This window comes from Peromyscus leucopus, chromosome 3, assembly GCF_004664715.2.
Source record: "Peromyscus leucopus breed LL Stock chromosome 3, UCI_PerLeu_2.1, whole genome shotgun sequence".
Taxonomy (NCBI): domain Eukaryota; kingdom Metazoa; phylum Chordata; class Mammalia; order Rodentia; family Cricetidae; genus Peromyscus; species Peromyscus leucopus.
In genome coordinates, this window is record NC_051065.1 from 52760286 (window position 1) to 52781381 (window position 21096).

The window sequence follows — 21096 nt, forward strand, 5'->3', positions numbered from 1 at the left end:
TTTTACTATTTTAATTAGTAGTAGTACTACCTAGTAGTCACCCCTTTAAAAATCATTAATCATTTTATCTCAACTTCAAAAAAATAGTAAAACTTAGAAGAATCGAAACAACACTACTAAGAAAACTACAAAGATCTGCAAACTTCACTACGTTACAAATACAAGCTCTAAATACAACTTTAACAAAACAGTAAATGTGAGGAAGGAGAATTTTATCAATCTAAGAAAAACTGAGATCTGGTTATCATACAAAGATCTCCATTATGGACATGATTATCATAAGTATATATATAGACAAAATGGCATAAAAATGAAAACTACTCATAATAAATCAAGAGGCCATCTGTTTTCAATAACAGACAATAATTAAGCCTAGTACCCAAGTACCCAGTGGCTAAGTCCCCAGTCACAGCTCCTTGGAAAGCTGAAGAAGACAGATAGCTTGAGTCTACCAGTCTGAGACTAGGCTGGCTGACAAAGCAAGAGACAAAATTCATCTCTTAAAAATACATAAATAAAGCCGGGTGGTGGCGGCACATGCCTTTAACCCCAGCACTCAGAAGGCAGAGGCAGGCAAATCTCTGAGTTTGAGGCCAGCCTGGTATACAAAATGAGTTCCAGTACAGCCAAGGGTACAAACCCTGTTTCGATTAAAAGAAAAAAAAAAAAGAATAAAAAATGAGGCAGCAAAGCAGGTGTCATACATCTTATAAGTCAAAGGAGTTTTTTGGTTTTTTTGGTTAAATTTTTTTAAATGATTTATTTATTCTTGTTTTATGTGCATATTGCTTGTGTGTGTCTGTGTGAGGATGTCAGATCCCATGGAACTGAAGTTACAGACAGTTGTAAACTGCCATGTGGGTGCTGGGAATCAAACCCAGGTCCTCTGCAAGAGCAGCCAGTGCTCTTAACCACTGAGCCATCTCTCTGGAATCAGAGGAATTTCTAACTGCAAAATGTAAATTTCAGTATTTGCAAAGCAGCAGCAATAACTGTCATTCATGAGCCATCCATTTTTAAAGTACTTGCTAATCACTTTCTACATACCAGGCTCTTTAAGCTTCACTCAGTGCATTAATACTTAGCATGCTTGTTATGATTATTTGAATTAAAAATCTAACCATACAATTATTCATCCGTTTGGGGTTACAAAAGCAATACTCTATAAATTCTATAGGTGCCATCTTGCCTATATGCTAAAACTGACCCCAACCCTGAAATCAATGCTCAGATTCTTCTGCAGCAGTGGAGAGCTGCAGCTGTCTCTGTCTTTCATAAAGGTCCTTTTCATGGTCCAGCTAGTGTCATACTTATATCAGTTTGGTTCTTTAATTTTGCTGAAGTCAGGATCAATGGCTAAGAGACAGTTCAACGTGTAAAGGCATCTGTTACAAGCCTGCCAGCCTGAGCTCATCACCAGGACTCAACATGGTGAAAGAAGAACTGATTCCCACATGTCTTCTGACCTCCACCCTAGTGTGGTAGCATGTGTGCACTCACACTCATGCACACACACAAACAGACAAAACAAAACAGAGCAAATAAACAAAACCAAGCATAGTTCTGAAGTATTAGTTAGTTCTAAAACCTAAGAAAGCTGTGAGGTAAATTGCCCTTCCAAAAAACTATTTGTTAGTAAACTCCATACAGCCCTGATTAAGTGCCACTGTCCCTGAACTAAAAAAACGTTAGTGGAGCATCAACACATACTGTGTAAGATCCTTTTAACAGAAGTGCATAGAAAATAAGGTCATAGGTTCACCAGTTATCAAGAATGTCAGCATGAGGGAATTGTAGGAATCTAACTAGTAGCCAACAGTCCCGGACTTGCCAGTTCAGTATTCAGTGACCTTATAAAATATGTCACCGTGAGTGAGAAATAACTGTAAATCCTTGCCTAGAAATAAAGTCTTATTTACGTTTGTGGTCTACTTGTTAATTTTGTGTGGGGGCACGCGTGCCAAGTAGAGGTCAGAGGACAACTCTGAACAGTTCACCCCCTTCTTCCACCATGGGCTCCAGAGACCAAACTCAGTCAGCAGGTCTCTAGGAAGGGCTTTTACAGACGAGCTATCTTGCTGGCCCTAGAAATATATTCTTAAGAAAAATACAAAGCAACAAACAGATCAGAACAGAGAAGGAAATGTAAACATAAATTACTTTGACTGCACAGAAAATGTATCCAAAGGGGGAGGAAAGGGACTACAGAAATTTGTATAGAAGGGTTTAAAGGAACACAAAAACATCTGTGTACTGAATTCAACTAAATGAACAATAGGCACACATAAAGAGAGACCGCAAAATCAAAAGCAAGTATTTCTGCTGCAGACTGACACCCATCTTCAGACAGCTTTGGCATCCAATCAGCTCAAAACACAAATCAGCTGAAAGATCAGAGAGCACCCTCCCCTTCTCTTCTGTCTCCAACCCGGCTTCATTCACCCTCACCTGGCCTCGCCTAGACGCCTAGCTTCTCAACCGCTTCTGTATATCTACCAGATCCTGTAACAATGAGCTCCAATTACCTCGGATCTCTCATTAAGGAAGATTTCATTCAGATTCAAAGAAGCATGAACGTTTGGAAAAACCAGAGGACAAAAGTGAATACTGAAAAATCACAAAGATAACATGAGAATAACAGAAATGTCTCCATTACACCGAGAGAATAATCCTACTTTTTAAGCCATGAAATGTGAAGCATAGTGTCCTAAGTTGAGGAATTAGTCATGAATTATAAAACTTAGTTCTCAGAACACTTAAGTTCTCAAGCTAGTCTAAACTCTAATCAGATCCTGCCGTCTCCACAGCTGCAGGACTTCCTTCTTTACATGCTTCTTCAAAGATGCTGCTTGTACTTGACTCTGCACCTCGGCAATCCATTTCACGGATGGAGAACGCAACACCAGAGAAGGCACATGCCCCAGCTAGCTCAGCCTGCCAGGGGACACAGATGGCAAGCAGGGATCTTCTGACCCAAGCCCACTCCAGACCCCCAAAGAGCCACTTGAAATACTGCACCACTGCTAACACTCCATCCACACACCTCAGATCTACAGGACTGTTCACGCCTCACGGATTCTATCCTTAAAGAAAGGCTGGAGAAACTGTTTGGTGAACTCGTTTCTATCCTAATCACCACTCTTCCATCTAGGAACCCAGCTGCTCAAGTCTCTGCTCAGCTCCTCAAGGGGCAATCTTCTACGTACCTGGTAGCACAGCTCAGCCAGCTGAGGATACTCCTGCACAGCCACAGGGCCAGTTCTCCCTTCTGTCCCTTTCTCCAGGATATTGAGGATGGCATGCAGGCAGGTCCGAGGGCAGCCTAACACTCCTACACAGAACCAAAAGGAAATCCAAATTTTCTCAGGGTTTCTGCATCACAAACCCAAGACTCCCTTTATCAAAGTCTAATTTTAGATGTAACACATGCTCAACTGTGAACATGCTACAGAAAATACTGACACAGGAAATTACAAATCTCAATCCTCTAAATCTGTTTAGACAGCTTTGATCCTAAAGTCTGACCCACAATACCCTTCACATGTCACTCACTTTCTAAGTGAACTGCTCTGTGAGCCCAGTATTTAATAAACGTCCACTTACATCAACAAGCACGTAAGCAAAAGAGCCCACGTGCAGTACAGCTATACCTGGGTCTTGTAGATTCGTGGTACTGATGGGTTTCTTCAACTCAAAACCCAACAGGTAAAGAGCAAGATTGGGTGGATTGCGTTCTAGAGATGTGATGAGAAGATTCAAGATGTGGATTCTCGTTTCGTGGCGGATTGCAGCTAACTTCTTTTCAACTTCTGAGCCTGAATACAGAGAGTACAGGACAAAATCACAAATCAGTGTAAAACAAGCACACCAAACTTTCAAGCAGCATGTACTGGAACCCCACATCTACTTAATTCTTGACTGACTACTAAACTGCTTTGATTTAAAGCATCTTAAAACTCTTTATTTGTTCTAGCAAATTTCCAATTTCTCTTACAATAGCACCAGACAATTAAGTGCGTCAACGTTTTTCTCTTTATACTACGGACATAAATAAAATAAAAGCACACGTGTTAGTCAGAGCCATACCCTCTTCTACACGTACAAATTCTTCTGTGTCTTCGCTATCCAAGCACTCTACGAATCCAGCCATCAGCTTCTGGCTCACACTCTGAAGTCACAGACAGAAATGACAAATTAACAGAAACTCTACATATCAGACAACCCACGATAAACACAGAGCATCTACAGACATTCACCTGTGAAAACAAAGGCAACTCTGCCCCAGTGTGTAGATTTTAGACTTGTTTTGTTTTGAATTTTATGTGTGTGGGTATTTTGCCTATATGTATGTCTGTGCATCAAGTGCATGCCTGGTGTCCAAGGAACCCAGAAGAGTTGCCAGATCCCCTGGAACTGGAGTTAGAAACAGCTGTGAGCCACCATGTGGGTCCTGAGACTTAAACCCAGATCTTCTGCAAGAGCAATCAATGCTCTTAACCACTAATCACAATCTCTCTCTCTCTCTTTCACTCACTCCAAGATTTTAGTTGTTTTTAATTAAAAGAAAATTTAGCTATTTAGACTGCTACACATAAGTTCATTACAGAAATAATTAAAGCAAGCACTGTGGCATACATCTGTAATCCAAGCACTCAGGAGGTTGAGGCAGGATGATCCTAAGTTTGAAGTCAGCCTGCTCTGAAGAAAGAAAGCAGACCAAGTGTGGTGCACACACCTTCAATCCCAGTCTTGGGAGGTAGAAGCAGACAGGTCTCTCTAAGTTCAAGACTCACCTGGTCTACACAGTGAGTTCTAGGCCAACCAAGGTTACATAATGAGACCTTGCCTCAAAAAAGAAAAAGAAAAGGGAAGTGGGGAAACAGAAAAGAAACCTGGCTGGAAACAGCATGCAGTAATAATAATCTGTATTTAATTTAAAGCTCAGCATGGTGGCTTGTACCTGTAACCCAGCACATAAGAGGGAGAAGACACAAAAAGATCATAGGTTCTAACCCAGTCTGGACCACATAGCCAGACCCACTCTCAAAAAGAAAAGCCAGATCCAGAAGCCGCATCCGCATCTTACAGTGGCTCTCAGCCTTGGTGGTGCCATCATTCCAAGGGTACTTATAAAGATGTGAGGTCACTTTGATTTGTTACAACTAGAGTTTACAACTGACACAGTGGCAGGGAACCCAGTCATGTGAAAGGTCTCATAAGAATTATAGTCCATGAAGATCTGGGGGCCAGTGAGCTGGCTGAGTGAGTGAGGGTGTTGCTGCTGAGCACAATGAACCAAATTCAAACCCCAGAACCCCACGGTAAAGGAGAAAACGGACTCCTACAAGTTGTCCTGACCTCCGCATCTCCTTGTGCACACCTTGTGCATATTCGCTCCCTCTCTCTCCTACACACAAAACAAAAACTTAAACAGAATCAAGATCTACTTCATCCAAAGTGACAAAACGTCTCTGCTTTAAACCACGGCTGAGGAGGAGCCGGCAAAGGCCTAGATTTTAGTAGAGCGTCCTACAGACACTAGATGTTTGCACAGGACACCCAGAGCCAGTTGTGCAGCTGCGGCTGTCAAGGGCAGCAGAGGAGCTAGAGAGCAGAGCCACCGTGGGTCAGGCAGGGCCTCTTCAGTGGAGCTTGAGCCAGCCAAGGCAACACAACACCCTTTCAAATGACAAGAGGAGAAACAAAAACTACCAGGAAGAGAAGAAAAAGGCGCATCTGAGCTGGTACAGAACACAGGCCCACAGTGTCAACTTCTCCACAGGTGGAGGCAGGAGGATCACTGGAGCAACACAGTAACAGTCTCAGGAAAAAGAAAAAAAAATCCTTAAATACATTCTATAATAGCCAACATACCACAAGTGTGGATCACCAGAAAACCACAAAGGTAATTAGCTCAGCAAACAGATGTGGCTGCAAGATCAATCACTTCAGATGCCTAGTCACAGCCATTTTGTAGACTACATAGTCACATACTGGAGTGTAAACACTCACAGAGCACACTGCAGAGGGTACTCTGCTGCGGAAGTATTCACTTCCTGGCTGGTTCTTCACCCATCCCTTATCAATGCACTTACTCTTTCAGGATCATTCCACAAACAGAAACACAACTCATCCAGACACCATGACCCGTAGAATGCATCAACAACACAATCAGTTACCTGGTCATGTGTGAAATCGCCAACCAGTTTGATCTGAATGTTGGAATTGCAAGAGATACAGCAGAGGATCTTGGCACTTTCAAAGGCCAATTCAGGATTACTGTTTCCATGATAGAGATACCTTCAGAAGAAAACATTGAAGAACAATGTGATCAAACTTGGCTTGTCACTGTTCCAAATAAAGAAAATTTAGGGGCTCAAAGATGGCTCATGGTTAAGAGCATTTGCAGAGGACCTGGTTTGGCTCTCAGCACCTACATCTGCTTACAACTATCTCAAACTCCAGCTCCAGAGGATCCAACATCTCTGACCTCCATAGGCACACATATACATGTGATGCCCAGAGACAAGTAGAAACACACAAATACATATAAAAATTAAAAATAAATAACTCTTAGCTGGGCATAGTTGGCACACACTTTTAATCCCAGCACTGGGGAGGCAGAGACAGGCAGATCTCTGTGAATTTGAGGCCAGCCTGGTCTACAGAGTAAGTTCCAGGACAGGCTCTAAAGCTATGCAAAGAAACCCTGACTCAAAAACAAACAAAAAACAAATAATAATAATAAATAAATAAACTCTTAAAAGAAAAAAGAAAAAAACATAAAGCCAAAGGTTACCTACCTATATAACACTCTCGGACAAACGAGAGAAAGGTGTTTCCCTTCTAGCTACAAAGAACCTCCTATAAGCTATATCATGCCTTCCAAAATACATGTGTAAAAGTCTTAATCCACAATGACTGTTTGGAAAAAGGCCTTTGTATATGTAGGAAATCAAGTACTGACAAGGTGATTAAGGATTTGCTAACTAGTTTTATGTCAACCTGACACAAGCTAGAATCATTTTGGAAGAGGAAACCTCAATTGAGAAGACATCTCCACCAGACTAGGTCATGGGCAAGCCAGTGATTTTTCTTGATTGATGGCTTATGTGGGAGGGCCCAGCTCACTATGGACAGTGCCACCTCAGGGCTCATGGTCCTAGGTGCTATAAGAGGCTGAGCAAGCCGTGATGAGTAGGCCAGTAAGCAGCATTCTTCCATGGCCTCTGATTAAGGTTCTGCCTCCAAATTTCTGCCTTCAGTTCCTTCCTGACTTCCATCAGTGATGGGAGAGTAAGCTAAGAGCTGTAAGATGAAACACTCTTTTCTCCTCAAGTTGCTTTTGGTCACACTGTTGTATCACAGCAATGAGAAACGTAACTAAGATAAGGGTACAAGAAAACTGTCCTCACAAAAGGCTATGTGGACAGAAGCACACTTCCACAGATCACCTTATGAAGCTGAAGCAAGTGACTGGTTCTACAAGCTATACAACAGCAACCACCAGAACGTTAGCAAATGCACGGGTATATATCCATCTATGTATACAGGCTGTGGATGGCTCACAATCCCCTCCCCACCCCCAAAAACATTCATTTTCCTACAGAAAACAAATACTATTCATTTTGAACCTAAAACTTTTAGGACTTAGAATAAGTTAGGAAGGGAAAAAAGAAAGTGACTGAAATCAAAGGAGTGAAACTAGGTAAGATTAAAATAGGCCCAAACAGATCATCTGTGATGTATTAAACATACAACAAAAAGAGAGAGAATAAGAGCTGTCCTGCTCATGCTCTACTGACAGATGTAACTTACCTGGCGATGTTAACCACATTGTCTGCCTTCTTAGTTCTGGGGTTAATTCCTTGCAAGAGCTGTTCCAAAGGAGAGACGATGAGAGCCAGCTGACTCTCTCTCAGAAGGTCCATGAAAAGGTTCTCCTTCTGCAGAGTGAGATTGAGGAGTGCTAGACAATGCTGAACTGCTTTCTCCAGGTGCTTCTTTCCTGTAATCCAAAGGAAGTTACACTAAATGAATCTTAGAGACACACAGCACTCAAGACAAAACAAACTAAAAGGCAGGTTTTAGTCTCAAATAATTCTTGTTACAAATGTTCAACAGCACCTTCACAACAGCTTTCGCCCATATAAAACCCATGATCTGTGTGACCCAGGCTACTCAGATATTAGCGTCTCTTTTATCTTTTCCTTGATCCGCTTGAGCAGTGGTTCTCACCCTTCCTAATACTGCGACCCTTTAATACAGTTCCTCATGTTGTGGTGGCCCCCAACCATAAAATTATTTTATTACTACTTCATAGCTAATTTTGCTGCTGTTATGAATTGTCGTGCAAGCATCTGACATGCAGGATATCCGATATGGGATCCAAGGGGGGCTGTGACCCACAGTTGAGAACCACTGTTTTAGAGCACTGGCTCTCTGAATGGGGTGATGTGCGCCCAGTGAACATTTGACAACACCTATAAACGCTCTCGTTTGTCCTAACTGGGAAGGTGTAACTGGAATCCAGTCAACAGCACACAACACACAGTACCGCACCCACAGCAGAGAACTATATCAGCTAAAGTGTCAATAGTGCTGAGAGTGAGAAACTGACTTCCAGACATAGCCATTGTCAAAATAAAGCTGAAGAGATGGCTCAGTGGTTAAGAACACTTGGCTCTTGCAGAGAACATGGGTTCTATTCCAGCACCTAAATGGTAACTCATCTCCAACTATAACTCCAATTCCAGGGAATATGATACCTTCTTCTGGCCTCCGCAGGCACAAGACATGCACATAATACATGGACATACACACAGACAAAATATTCACATACAGAAAATAAAAATAACCCTTCAAAAAAATTTTAAAGAAAAAGCAGAAAATATAGTAAGGGTCACTTGTAATCTCAACCTTTCAAATTTAAAATGTTAGGCCCTAAGTTTTTCTACAGTTACAAACCTATATTCAGAATCTGACTTTTCTATTTCAGACCACTGCCACACTAGAGACAATACAGCACAGCAGTATGAAGCCTGGGCTCTGGGGCCTAACCGCCAAGGATCAAATCCCAGCTCTCAGTGTAACTTCTTTGTGCATCATTTCCTTAAACGATCTGCCACATAAGGCTTCTGTGCAGATGAAATGTATTAAAACACATGCTACGCTTCTGAGAGCCAGCTGCAGAGAAAGCACTTCACAAACAGTAAGTAATGCCAATGATAATAATTAACACTTACTAAACACTATGAACCAGACTATAGTACGTGTTTCTGTAAGTATCACAGGATTCAGATTCAGAGTTAAGCATGTGAAAGATGTGAAAGAGAAAGAAACATTTTAATTGTCTGCAGAAGACCCTGCAATGATAGTCACAGTGAAGGAGTCTCTGTAATTCAGTCTATTTTCACTCATAATAATAACTCACTGAAAATACCACTGTTAGATAAGACTCTTACAGTATAAAAGACAAAGATGTCACCAGTTCTGAAGTCACAGAGACTTACAGGCACATACCAGGGAAAGGTGCGTAGGTATCCAGCTGCTTAACTCCTTCTTCCAGTAAACTGAGAGCAAGTTCCAACATCGGTGACTCATTCAGAAGATGGTACATCAGACTGAAGCCAGGCGGCTTATAGGCAATGATTTCTTCTCCTAAACAGACACAGTCCAAAAGATGGTGAATCGGCATTGGCTTACAACAATTGTGTGTGTGTGTGTGTGTGTGTGTGTGTGTGTGTGTGTGTGTGTGTGTGTGTGTTCAGAGCACAGCTTGTAGGAGTCAGTTCTCTTCCACTGTAAAGTCCAGGGACTGGACGGAGACCATGCAGGTGCTATTAGCCATAAAGAATCAGTTGTGGCCATCTCACTGGCCCCTCAATCACCATTTTTGTTAGACCCTCTGTTTTTGTGAAATGTATGACATTGTAACTTAAACAGGATCAACACAGGCGAAGAAGGCAAGCCTCAAGTCAGGACAATGACACGAACTGTTGAGCAGTTCCTGAGGAGTGAGTGCCAGTGCCCACTACCAATCACCACAGGAACTATAACCCGAGTACTTAACCTTCTACTCAGGAAAATCCTATTTTCTCTCTTAAACAGAACATAATTAAAACAGTAAAGCATTGATTAAATTCTAATTTAAATCATAATTTTTAACTTTCATTTATATACACAATCACTAAATCATAAATACTCTAGACAATTACCTTGTAGCTCCACAAACTGATCTACAAAATCTTCGAGCTGAGGCTCATAATCTCTCAGTAGCTTATAAAACACTTCCAAGACAACCTCAGCAACTTCCCACTACAGGAAAAAAACAAGTATTTCAGTAATAATGAACAGTCCAAGGGGGGAATTGTCAAGCTTTTCACTCCCTCCACTTTGCTCTCCAGAAAAGAGACAAAGTCCCTTGTGTACTTTATTAATTTATACAAACATTCTTAATTCATGTTGTTATTTGTCAAAGGATAACAGGTTGGCTTTTTTCTAGACAGAACGTTTTTTAAAGATTACTTAAGAAGTGTCTCTTCAGTCGAAGGTTGAGCTCTTTTACAAGCACCTGGCCATGTTCACTTTACAATTACAATACCTGACTTCTCTATAGTTCAAAGAGTTCACATTTTCTCTAGGACGCTCATGTGAAGCTGGTACAGTGCCTGAATCCCTCAGATTACATAGCTCAGCAGCAAACACGCTCTGCCCAACAACCAGTCAAAATGCCCTAAATGACCCCATGACCATCTCACTGTTAAAGACGGACTTAAAATACTTTACATGGAAGGACACATATGTACAGCTATATCCAGCGGAATTTAAACTGTGCTTTAAATCCATTGCACAGAGGTTTTTTTTTTACATAATTTACTTTTGCGGTGCTGGAGACTGAACCCAGCCTGCACATACAAAGCCACTGCTCTACACAGTACAGCTGTGGGCCCCTACCTCCAATGCCCTCACCCCAACACAGAGGTCTAGTAATTCTGCTTTTTTTGATGATTATTTAAAAGTCATTAAACTACATAATTTTATCAGGGCTGAGTTTTAGAATGGGACTACACTGTGGCCTTTTTGAATTTTCAAGATTTGAAGACTGTTAAATCTACTACCTCTAACTGTAGTATTAACGTCAACCCAAAGCACTGTTGTCATGAGATCCCACTGTCTTAAGATATAGTTACCTAAGTTAAACTAAAGAAAGCTTCAAGGAAAAAACATTCTAAAACCTGACAACAATTTTTCAGGGAAAATAAACTAGGTGGCAGCAAAGAAAGCAGCAATGTTTGAGGTGAAGCTTCATATGGGCAAAAAATTATCTGCAAAGAACGAGGCTGACTAGTACTGCAAACGCGGAGGTCGGAATGACCTTATCAAGACAAGACAAATAAGACATTTAAAATGTGCCGGAAGATTTTGTTGAAAAGACTGCAATGATTACACATGTATTGCTCATTGAAATATGTTTAGTGAAGCATGGCTGCTATTAATAGTTCATTGGATCAGGAGACTTATGTTAACAAGGAGACCTAGAGATGAAATAAAATGTATCCCCTTGTATTTATCATCACTAAGAAATAAATTATAAAGCAAAGAGAACTCTGTTTCTGTGACTAAATATTAGATCACCATATGACCCCTAATGATGAAAATGCAAAGAATCAGACTATGCCAGGTATAGATACAAGAAATGGATACTATGCAGCCATCTAAAGGCCATTTTTTAAGTGAATCTTCATAATCACTTGTAATCTCCATGCAAACAATACAAAGTAATGTAAGGTATGCTTTCTAGTGTTATTTAAATGTGTGTACAAATAAGAAAAAAGACTAGAAATTACTATTTTTCTTTTGGTAACAGGACTGGGGTGATAAAATTTCTTATGTTCTGAATTGTTCAATATTAGCATGAACTAAGTTCATTCTATAATCATTAATATAACAAAACATCCAGCAGGCTAAGAAAACAACAAACTAGTAGAGCAGAAACATTCCTATAAATTATATCCAAGGATATTCTGTGAGATAATATACACTAAATGAGCATTATACACTAAAGGTGAACTACATAAGAACCTGGAAGGGTCTCTTACATAGATTAGTGGTTATGAGCTTGGATCTGAAGACAGAGTCCTATGTTCAAATCCTGGTCCTGGACCTTAGGCAAGTTCCTTAACTTTGCTAAGCCTCCATCTGTAAAATTGGAACATTAATAGTACCTGCCTCGAAGTAATACTAGAATTACATAGAACGATATATACGATGAGCCCGGTGGTGTCAAGGGGCAGAGCCAAGATGTGCATAAACATCATTGCTCTCAGCATTTACCCACGGTAGCTAAGTCCACTTGTTCATAACATAGCTTCCCTCGGGGTGAATAATCCACAACCTAGAATTGCTAACAGAACTAACAAGCCAGCTTGAATTGATACAACTTTTTGTTTGTTTGTTTGTTTGTTTGTTTTTTGTTTTTGTTTTCTGAGACAGGGTTTCTCTGTGTGGCTTTGGAGCCTGTCCTGGAATTCGCTCTGTAGCCCAGGCTGGCCTTGGGATTAAAGGCGTGCGCCACCACCGCAGGGCAATACAACTCCTAATCTAAAGCATCCTATGTGTTTCCAACAAGTGTGGAAAGGTTTTAGTTCAATGTTAGTTAAAATCTTCTTAGTGAGACATAGTGAGATTTTATCTTAAAATATTGTTCAGTTAAGGACTGACTGTGAACTATCAGAAAACTGCCACTGATCATTAAACTGTGTCTATTTTAATGCCCAAATTTATTTGTAAGACACATGAATAATCCAAGTAAGGACTACAGAATTAGGACTATAAATTATATGAACTTCCAAAAGTCGAACTGAATTTATAGCCTTACACCTTGGTTGAAAAAACTGACAAGTTAAAAGGAGAGAAACGTTTCCTCTGAATATCACCTTTTCAGCTGCTCTCCGGTAAGCTCTCGTACGGAATCGGAGAAACACAGAATCCCTGAGGAACTGCAAGTAAGGGTCAAAGCCAGGGGGGCGCAGGCCAGCGCCCAGATTAGAAGGGAATGAGCTCTCCACCAGGGCACTGATCAACTGGCAAAAGGCCCGAGTCAAGGGGTATTCTTCACAACGGGACTCTATTTCATTGAGTTCAACCTTCAAGGAAAAGAACAAAGAGAATTAGCAATACAAAGCTAATGATTATCAAAAAAGAGCATTTTGCTGATACTAACTCATTAACAATGACATATCACAACACAAATAATTAACAAATAGTACTTCCTACTTAGCAGAAATGACACCAAATTATATCAATCTAATGAGTCAGAAGAATTTCAAATTTTCACATAGTATCTTAACTTTGAAATAAAATAGATTTTTACACACTTCTACAAGTAAGAGGACAGCACACCAACTGGTTATACACACAAGTGACATACAGAGCACACTGTATTTAGGAATATGTATGTATATACATATACATGTATGCATGTAACAGCACTTAATAAACAAGAGGTCATGAATTTGAAAGAGAACAAAGAGGAGTATATAGCAGGCTTGGAGGGAGGAAAGGAAAAGAGAAACGATATAATTTTAATCTCAAAAGTAACAGAAAAAGAGAGGGGACAGTGAGATGGCTCAGTGGTAAGGGTGCTTCCTGCCAAGTCTGAGGATGTACATTTGACCCCCAGATTCTACACTGTAAGAGAGAGAACTGACAACTAAAAATGTTCCCCTAGAGGCTAGAGAGATAGATCAGAGGTTAAGAGTACCAGCTGCTCTTCCAGAGGTCCTGAGTTCAATTTCCAGCAACCACATGGTGGCTCATAACCCCCTATAATGAGATCTGGTGCCCTCTTCTGGCCTGCAGGCATATATGCAGGCAGAACACTGTATGCATAATAAATAAATCGAAAAAAAATTTTTTCCCTCTGACCTCCATTGACATGCCTCAGCATGTGCCACCTTCCTGCAAAATAAATAAATAAATAGATGTAACAAATAAAAAGACAGAAAAGGAATAGAGATAATTTCTCCCACTGGAGGTAGTGGCACATGACTGTTATCCAGCACTTAGGAATCTGAGGAAGAAGGACTATTAGCAGCTCAAGATCAGCCAGAGATACAAAGCAAGATATCATCTCAAACAAACATTAATTCTCACTCCAAGTTGACTTAACTAACCTAATTAAAACAATTGCAATCAAGACTTTCCACTCAAACGGCTGCCATGTGACATCCTTTTTCCAACTCTGAACACACTCGTTTCTTTCACTGACTGCTTCATTTCCTAATGAACAAGACGGCACAGCAGATAAAGATGCTCGCCTCCAAGCCTGACAACCTGAGTGTGATCCCCAGAGTCCCACAATATGGAAGAAGAGAACTGACTCCCCAAGGCTGTCCTCTGACCTCCACACACATACCAAGGCACATGTGTGCCTAGGCATACACATGACCATACAGTATATAAATTAATTAATTAATTAAATAATAATAAAAAGACTTTGTCTCCATTTCAGTATTAATGAACCTTCCAAAAGCAAATATATTCAATTTAAAAATTACAGAAACTGAATAATCTACAAATAACTTCTCACAATTTTACTTTGGCATTACTGTATGAATGAATGTAGTGTTGAAACAAAAAAAAAAAAACCTTACCTCAATACCAATAGCTTGCCTCTGGCTTGGAACCCTGACGGTCTGCAGTATCTGAAAGGAAGAAATGCATATCAGGAGCATCCTTGTCCATCAATGAGCAGAAATGGCATGGCACAGTTACACATCTCCCCCACCACTCTTACAGGCTCACTCTATCGTAAGTGATCACCAAGGAGTCCCTGATCAACTCTCATTAGCTGTTCTGGCAGACAGAATTGTAACATACAGAAAACTGCTAAGTTCTGAGAGCATACAATTTATTTTTCTGAGCAAATTCCTCTCGGATATTCTGGAATTTGCTCTTGAAAAGGATTTACAGGGTAGAACCTGACCCATGTTCAAGACACTCTGCTCACAACCAGTCATACGTAACCAAGCAGCAGCCTGAGAAGAGGTAAGTCTGAGCTGAGTCAGTTCTTCCTGAGTGTGCCACGGCCCTTCGGTGCCTGTGGCAGGATAAACCACACAGCTTCACACTTCCTTCTCCACTGTGCAGACTAAAACAACAACAAAGAGCGGTGCTGCTCTAGAGACAACACACCCAGTCACATACGGCAGGGAAGAGGCTGGACACTGCAAGTACTGCATTACTGTGAACCAGGAGAGGGACGACAGTCTCAGTCGGCCAGCACACAGATACACAATAAACTCCATTAACTGTTTTAATGGCTATTCTCAGCTTCAGGATGCACATTTGGAAAAAAATCTAGAAGCCTCTGTTTATGTGAACAAATTAACAAGAATCACAGGCCCCCTTATATGTATTACCTCTGAGACAAATGCATATTCCACCTAAGGAGCTCCTTGAAAGTTAGTTCTATAAGCATGGTTCTCAACCTGTGGGTTGTGACCCCTTTGTGGATCAAACAACCCTTTCACAGGGGTCACATATTATTTTGTATTATCAGACATTTACATTATGACTCATAACATTAGCCAAATTGCAGTTATAAAGTAGCAACGAAAATACTGTTATGGTGGGGGTCCCCACAACATGGGGAACTGTATAAAAGGATGGCAGCCTTGGAAAGGGTGAGAGCCACTGCTCTAAAACATATTCTTTCTACTTAGGGAATCACATAGAGAAAACAATACTTAATGGAATAATTCCAACAGAGCTGACTTTTAGAAAAAGAAAAATCATTCCCTGAGATATCATGTAGCTGCTCTGAAAATTTCTGTAAAACTTATCAAACAGTTGGACGGCACTTTAATGGCTAAAACCACGATAACAGAAAGCTACTCAAATACTTCACTCCCCTAGTTTTGGGCAGGAAGGGCACAGGGGAAAAGGAACAGTATAAAAAACATGAATATCTATTTCCTGCATTTGATGAGTAGAAATATGTCTGAAGGCTTATATTCATTAACCTGGTCTCAAAAACAACTGTGGCACATTAATCTGCCATACTAGTAGTATCTCACTGATCTTGGGAAGTAAGATCTTTAGTTACTTGAAGATCTAGCTTTCATAACCTAGTAAGGTTGTGAACCACCAAGAAAACAACCCAGACTATCAGTTTCTAACGCTATTCTTGGCTCCCAAATCCTAACTTCCTATAAGAGAATCCCCAGGAATACTCTGTTTCAACAAATGCTCTTGCTTCTACAGTCTAATCATTCTCTAAATTATACAAATAAGAAAGTTCATGGCACTACCTGAGTGTATTCCAACGACTGCCAAAGTGAAGCAGCAATTTCAGGAGACTTTCCAAAAGCGGCCAGTGTCTTCAGTAGCTCAGCTTTGAGAACTGGGGGAATACTGCACTGCAGGAGCCCCAGAATCACCACGACAGGTGTCCACTGAGGATGCTCACAAAGCGCCAAGCGAGCATTTTCACTCTGAGATTTGAACACAAAACAAGAACGCTATTTTATTTATTTTTCTAGGCTTTTTTGTTTTGATACTGGTCTCCAACTCCAATAACTCAAGTCATCCTCCTGATGTGGCCTCCTGAACAGATGTGAATATAGGTACCCACTACCAATTCTGGCTTTCATCAGCAATACACCGCACCAGCTATATACATTTAATACATACCAAAACAAAGAGAGTCCATCATTTAGCTTGAAGTCTATTGGCAGATTAAATCAGATTCTAGTTTGGTCATGGAAGAAATAGAAGATAAATTTCAAAGAATTTCTCTGGCAGATCCAAGAACAAAAAAATACTACTACAAAAGATGAATAGTCTATCTACTAGGGTGACATAAATATCAGGCACTTTTAAGTCCTTTCTAGAACAACACAGTATTATTACACTAAAATATATCTAATTCATGAATAGGTCAGCAATATCTTTTCTTTCTGAAGAAAAAGAAGAAAAATATTTTATCAGGGATTACTTCATTTTATTTCAATAAGACATAATAAATTTGATATTTTAATGCATAATACCATAATAATATGATTAGAAAAACAAAAAACACTTCTATATTCCAGACAAAATGTCAACCTGAGCAGTTCATTCTGCTCTAGCAATCAACTAGGATTTCTAAGTTGTGAAAATAAGACTGACCTGGTAGAAGCAGCTAAAATGATGTGATAAGAATGTTGCACGCACATACACCAACACACGTGTCTACCTCAGAACCTCTACCAGAATTACCTTCTAGAGCAGTGCTTCTCAACCTCCTACTGTTGTGACCCTTTAATACAGTTCCTCATGGTGTGGTGACCCCAACCATAAATTATTTTTATTGCTACTTCACAACTGTATTTTTGCTACTGTTAAATGTTTTCCGACAGTCTTCAGTGATCCCTGTGAAAGGGTTGTTCAACCCCTGCAACCCTGTTTGAGAACCACTGTTCCAGAAGAAGGCACACCCAACTGACTCTTTCCTCTCTTGACTACTTTCTTATGTGTTCAGGCTCTACTTTTCAAATTAAGATTGTGCAGTGAACAGAACTAGCAAAAATTGTGCCCTCTAAAGTCTAGACAACAAGAGCATAAGGATGTATGTTTGTGCTAAATATACCACTCACAAACATTAACACTAAAAGAAAATGCTTGCCCACTTGAGACATCACCATGCTGCCACACAGATCAAACCGTTCTGTGGGTGGGTCACCTACCCAAGTGATAATAGTAGATGTCAGCTGGAGAAAAGCAATCAGTCCATCTTGCTCCTTCTGAGTGATGCCACGTGAAGGAAGGTGGCGGTACTGGACACTATCTGCACTTGGCAGGTCCTTTCGGAGATGTTCATGGTAAAGCAATAAGGAGTGAAAGAAATGCTCCCAGGACACAGGACTGCCACCTGCTCCCTGGATGTTTTCAACTGAAAGGAAAAGCGACATAAGAGTTTCCTTTCAAACACTTCCGACTGGGACTCAAAGGTGGAGCACCGCCAGGCACATGAGAGGCGCTAGGACCACGCACCAGTCTCACAGCAACAACAGGTCTGGCTGCTCGCTGGAGTCTAAGCGTAATTGAATGTCTAATGACATTAGTTTGCCTTTGTCATAGCAGACAGTCAGTCTGTCCTGAAGGGGCAGTGCTGTTTTGCCCAGGTAAGAAGCATGCTGAAAGGGGTCAGATTCCCTCTGGATCCATTCTTGCTTAGACCTAAGGACGGGGTGGTGCCCATAGAAAGTGACTTTGCATGCCATTTACCTGCTTCTTACCCAGAAGCTGTCATGTAACAAAATGGCTACTTTTTCCCACCAAATAATTCACAAGGGCTAAGCTTGAATTCTCATAAAATGATAGTTCTAGCGTAGATCTATAAATTATAATATTCCTTTACATACCAAGCATTGTGGGGCAGAGTGCCACAAATAAGACAAGCAGGCCCTGACAGAGTAGCCAATATGCTGGTTTGGGAGCCAGGCAGATCTATTTTAATCGTGGCCCCAACCTGTCACCATGGGTATATTAAAACTTCTCCAAACCTCATATTCTTCACATACAAAAGTGAAAATAAAAATATGCAGCCAACACAGGAGACATTTAGCTTCTTTTCCCTTTTAGCAGTAGATCTGGCTTAACCAGATCTGAGTCGGAAAATTAGTAACAAGAAAACAAGTATTTATGAAGACAAATTACAGAAATGAAATTCAGCTATGCACGACGGCTTACACCTAACACTCTAGTACTCTGGAGGCTGAGGCAGGAGGATGGTGACAGGTTTAGGTCCATCCTGGGCTTTAGAGTGAATTCTAAGACAGCTTAGGTTATGGAGTGAGACCTCATCTCAAAACAAAGAAGAAACCAAACCTCCACTGCAAGGAAATATACTTGTTCTTATGTACCAGATGTGTTCTTGAAAAACTACATATATTGCTGCAGACTATATTTAACAAGATAAATTGCAAAATCCCCCAATCTCTGAGACCATAATCAAAACATTACCATGCATAAAAATCATCAGTGTAATCTTTCCCTCAGTTATTATAAATGCATTTCATACCTACGGTAGAACCTACACAGTGGTACATAAACAATAGTGTAAAAACAAATTTGACACGCAGACTGCCCTTACCGTGACTACTACCATTGACTTTGAGCAGGCTAAAACAGTAGTGAGCACACTGAGGCCCATTGGCCAAGCCCTGGAGCATTTTTAAATAAGGAATATAAATAGTTGGCGGCAACAGGTCACCCATTTGTCTAACAAACTTTGACAAGACAACCTGAAATTAAGAAAAAAAAGTTTATAAGAAATGTATCTTAACTTTAAGGCAATATGAACTAGCTAATAAAAACTAAAACAAATTCAGTACTATGATTTAATTCATTGCCATAAAAAAATAAAAAGTAACTGCTATTTTATTTATGAAAAACTGTTAAGCTTGTTATTAGTGATGTAAGACAATTATAGAACATTATTCTAAACATTCAGCACATTTTCTTCCAATGTCCAATTTCCACCTCAATGTCACAACATACAAGACTACTATGCTCAGCTATGTTCATAGCAGCACTATTTGTAATAGCCAGAACCTGGAAACAACCTAGATGCTCGTCAGCGGAAGAATGGATGGAAAAAATGTGGTACATATACACAATGGAGTACTACTCAGCAGAGAAAAACAATGAAAGCATGAAATTTGCAGGCAAATGGATGGAACTAGAAAAAAATCATCCTGAGTGAGGTAACCCAAACCCAGAAAGACAGTCATGGTATGTACTCACTCATAAGTGGATTCTAGATATAAAATAAAGAACAATCAGACCACAGCCCATAGAACCATAGAGGCTATATATATATATAGTATGGAGGTCCCTAGGACGACTGTGGCTTATAATAAATTTCGGTTCTACTCAATTATTGAAAAAAAATAGCCAAATGAATGGAAACACATGAACTATGAACCAAAGGCTGAGGGGCCCCCAGCTGGATCAGGCCCTCTGAATAGGTGAGACAGTTGAATGGCTTGATCAGTTTGGGAGGCAACTAGGCAGTGGGACCAAGTCCTGTGCTCATTGCATGAGTTGGCTGTTTGAAACCTGGAGCTTATGCAGGGACACTTGGCTCAGTCTGGGAGGAAGGGACTGGACCTGCCTGGACTGAGTCTACCAGGTTAATTGCAGTCCTCGGGGGAGGCTTTGCCCTGGAGGAGGTGGGAATGGGGGGTAGGCTGGGGGTAAGGGGAGGGTGTGGGAGGGGGGAGAATAGGGGAACCCGTGGCTGATATGTAGAACTGAATGGTATTGTAAAATAAAAGAAAAAAAAAGACTACTAATAATTTTGAAAATTTCCTTTTGTTTTTGTATGCACGTTTGTCTGGGTCTGTATGTACGTACAGGTGCCCAGTGGCCAGAAGAGGCATAAGATCTCTGAACCTGCAGTTGTGACCCATCTGACATGACAGGCACTAGGCACTGAACTCTGATGCTCTGTTCTCACTGCTGAGCCACTGCTCCAGCCACAACTACTTATGTCTTCACTGTGTAAAACTAAAAACCAAGGACATTTTCAGATATCTGGAAATTACTGTGAACTGTTAGGTATAAAATAGTTTCATAATACTGTAGGAAAAATATCCTTATTTCTGAGAAAAATACTTAGCCATGTCTTACTGAAAACTTTGCTTTAAAATATCCATCAAGATAAAAGCATAGTTGTAGATGAAGTAAATATGGCAATATGTCAAATTGAAATGTGAAATTAGGGCACTGGAAACCCATTATTAATTACTCTATGTGCCATATTAACCTTTGAAAAGCTTTCATATTTCCTTCTATAGAATACCATTTTCAACATGGGGAAAAAGCCAAAACAATAAATGTAAGAAATATAAAGAAAAAGGAAGCATTCATTCTAGACTCCAGAAAGGGGATGATGAATATACAGCATGTAAGCTTCTGAGAGTGAAATCCCAAACTGATGAAATCTGACATGGCAATCCTTTTATTTGTGTTTATTTAGAGAATGTAGGACTGAAACCGGTGCTTGTCTACATATATGAAGACTCCCAGGTGCGATGTCATCAA

General features: G+C 40.4%; 1 protein-coding gene across 2 annotated transcripts in view; it reads right to left on the reverse strand.

Annotated features, from left to right (window-relative positions):
* Positions 1–21096, reverse strand: part of Nup205 (nucleoporin 205) — a 67433-nt gene that overhangs the window by 26914 nt on the left and 19423 nt on the right. For both annotated transcript variants that reach the window (XM_028866103.2, XM_028866104.2), the window contains exons 11-22: positions 19142–19292; positions 17733–17938; positions 16317–16499; positions 14658–14708; positions 12939–13148; positions 10218–10317; positions 9523–9660; positions 7819–8008; positions 6180–6300; positions 4087–4168; positions 3651–3815; positions 3207–3331 (exon numbers count right to left, since the gene is read on the reverse strand). In XM_028866103.2, coding sequence (XP_028721936.1) covers positions 3207–3331; positions 3651–3815; positions 4087–4168; positions 6180–6300; positions 7819–8008; positions 9523–9660; positions 10218–10317; positions 12939–13148; positions 14658–14708; positions 16317–16499; positions 17733–17938; positions 19142–19292 — 1722 coding nt within the window. The remainder of the gene's footprint in view (positions 1–3206; positions 3332–3650; positions 3816–4086; positions 4169–6179; positions 6301–7818; positions 8009–9522; positions 9661–10217; positions 10318–12938; positions 13149–14657; positions 14709–16316; positions 16500–17732; positions 17939–19141; positions 19293–21096) is intronic.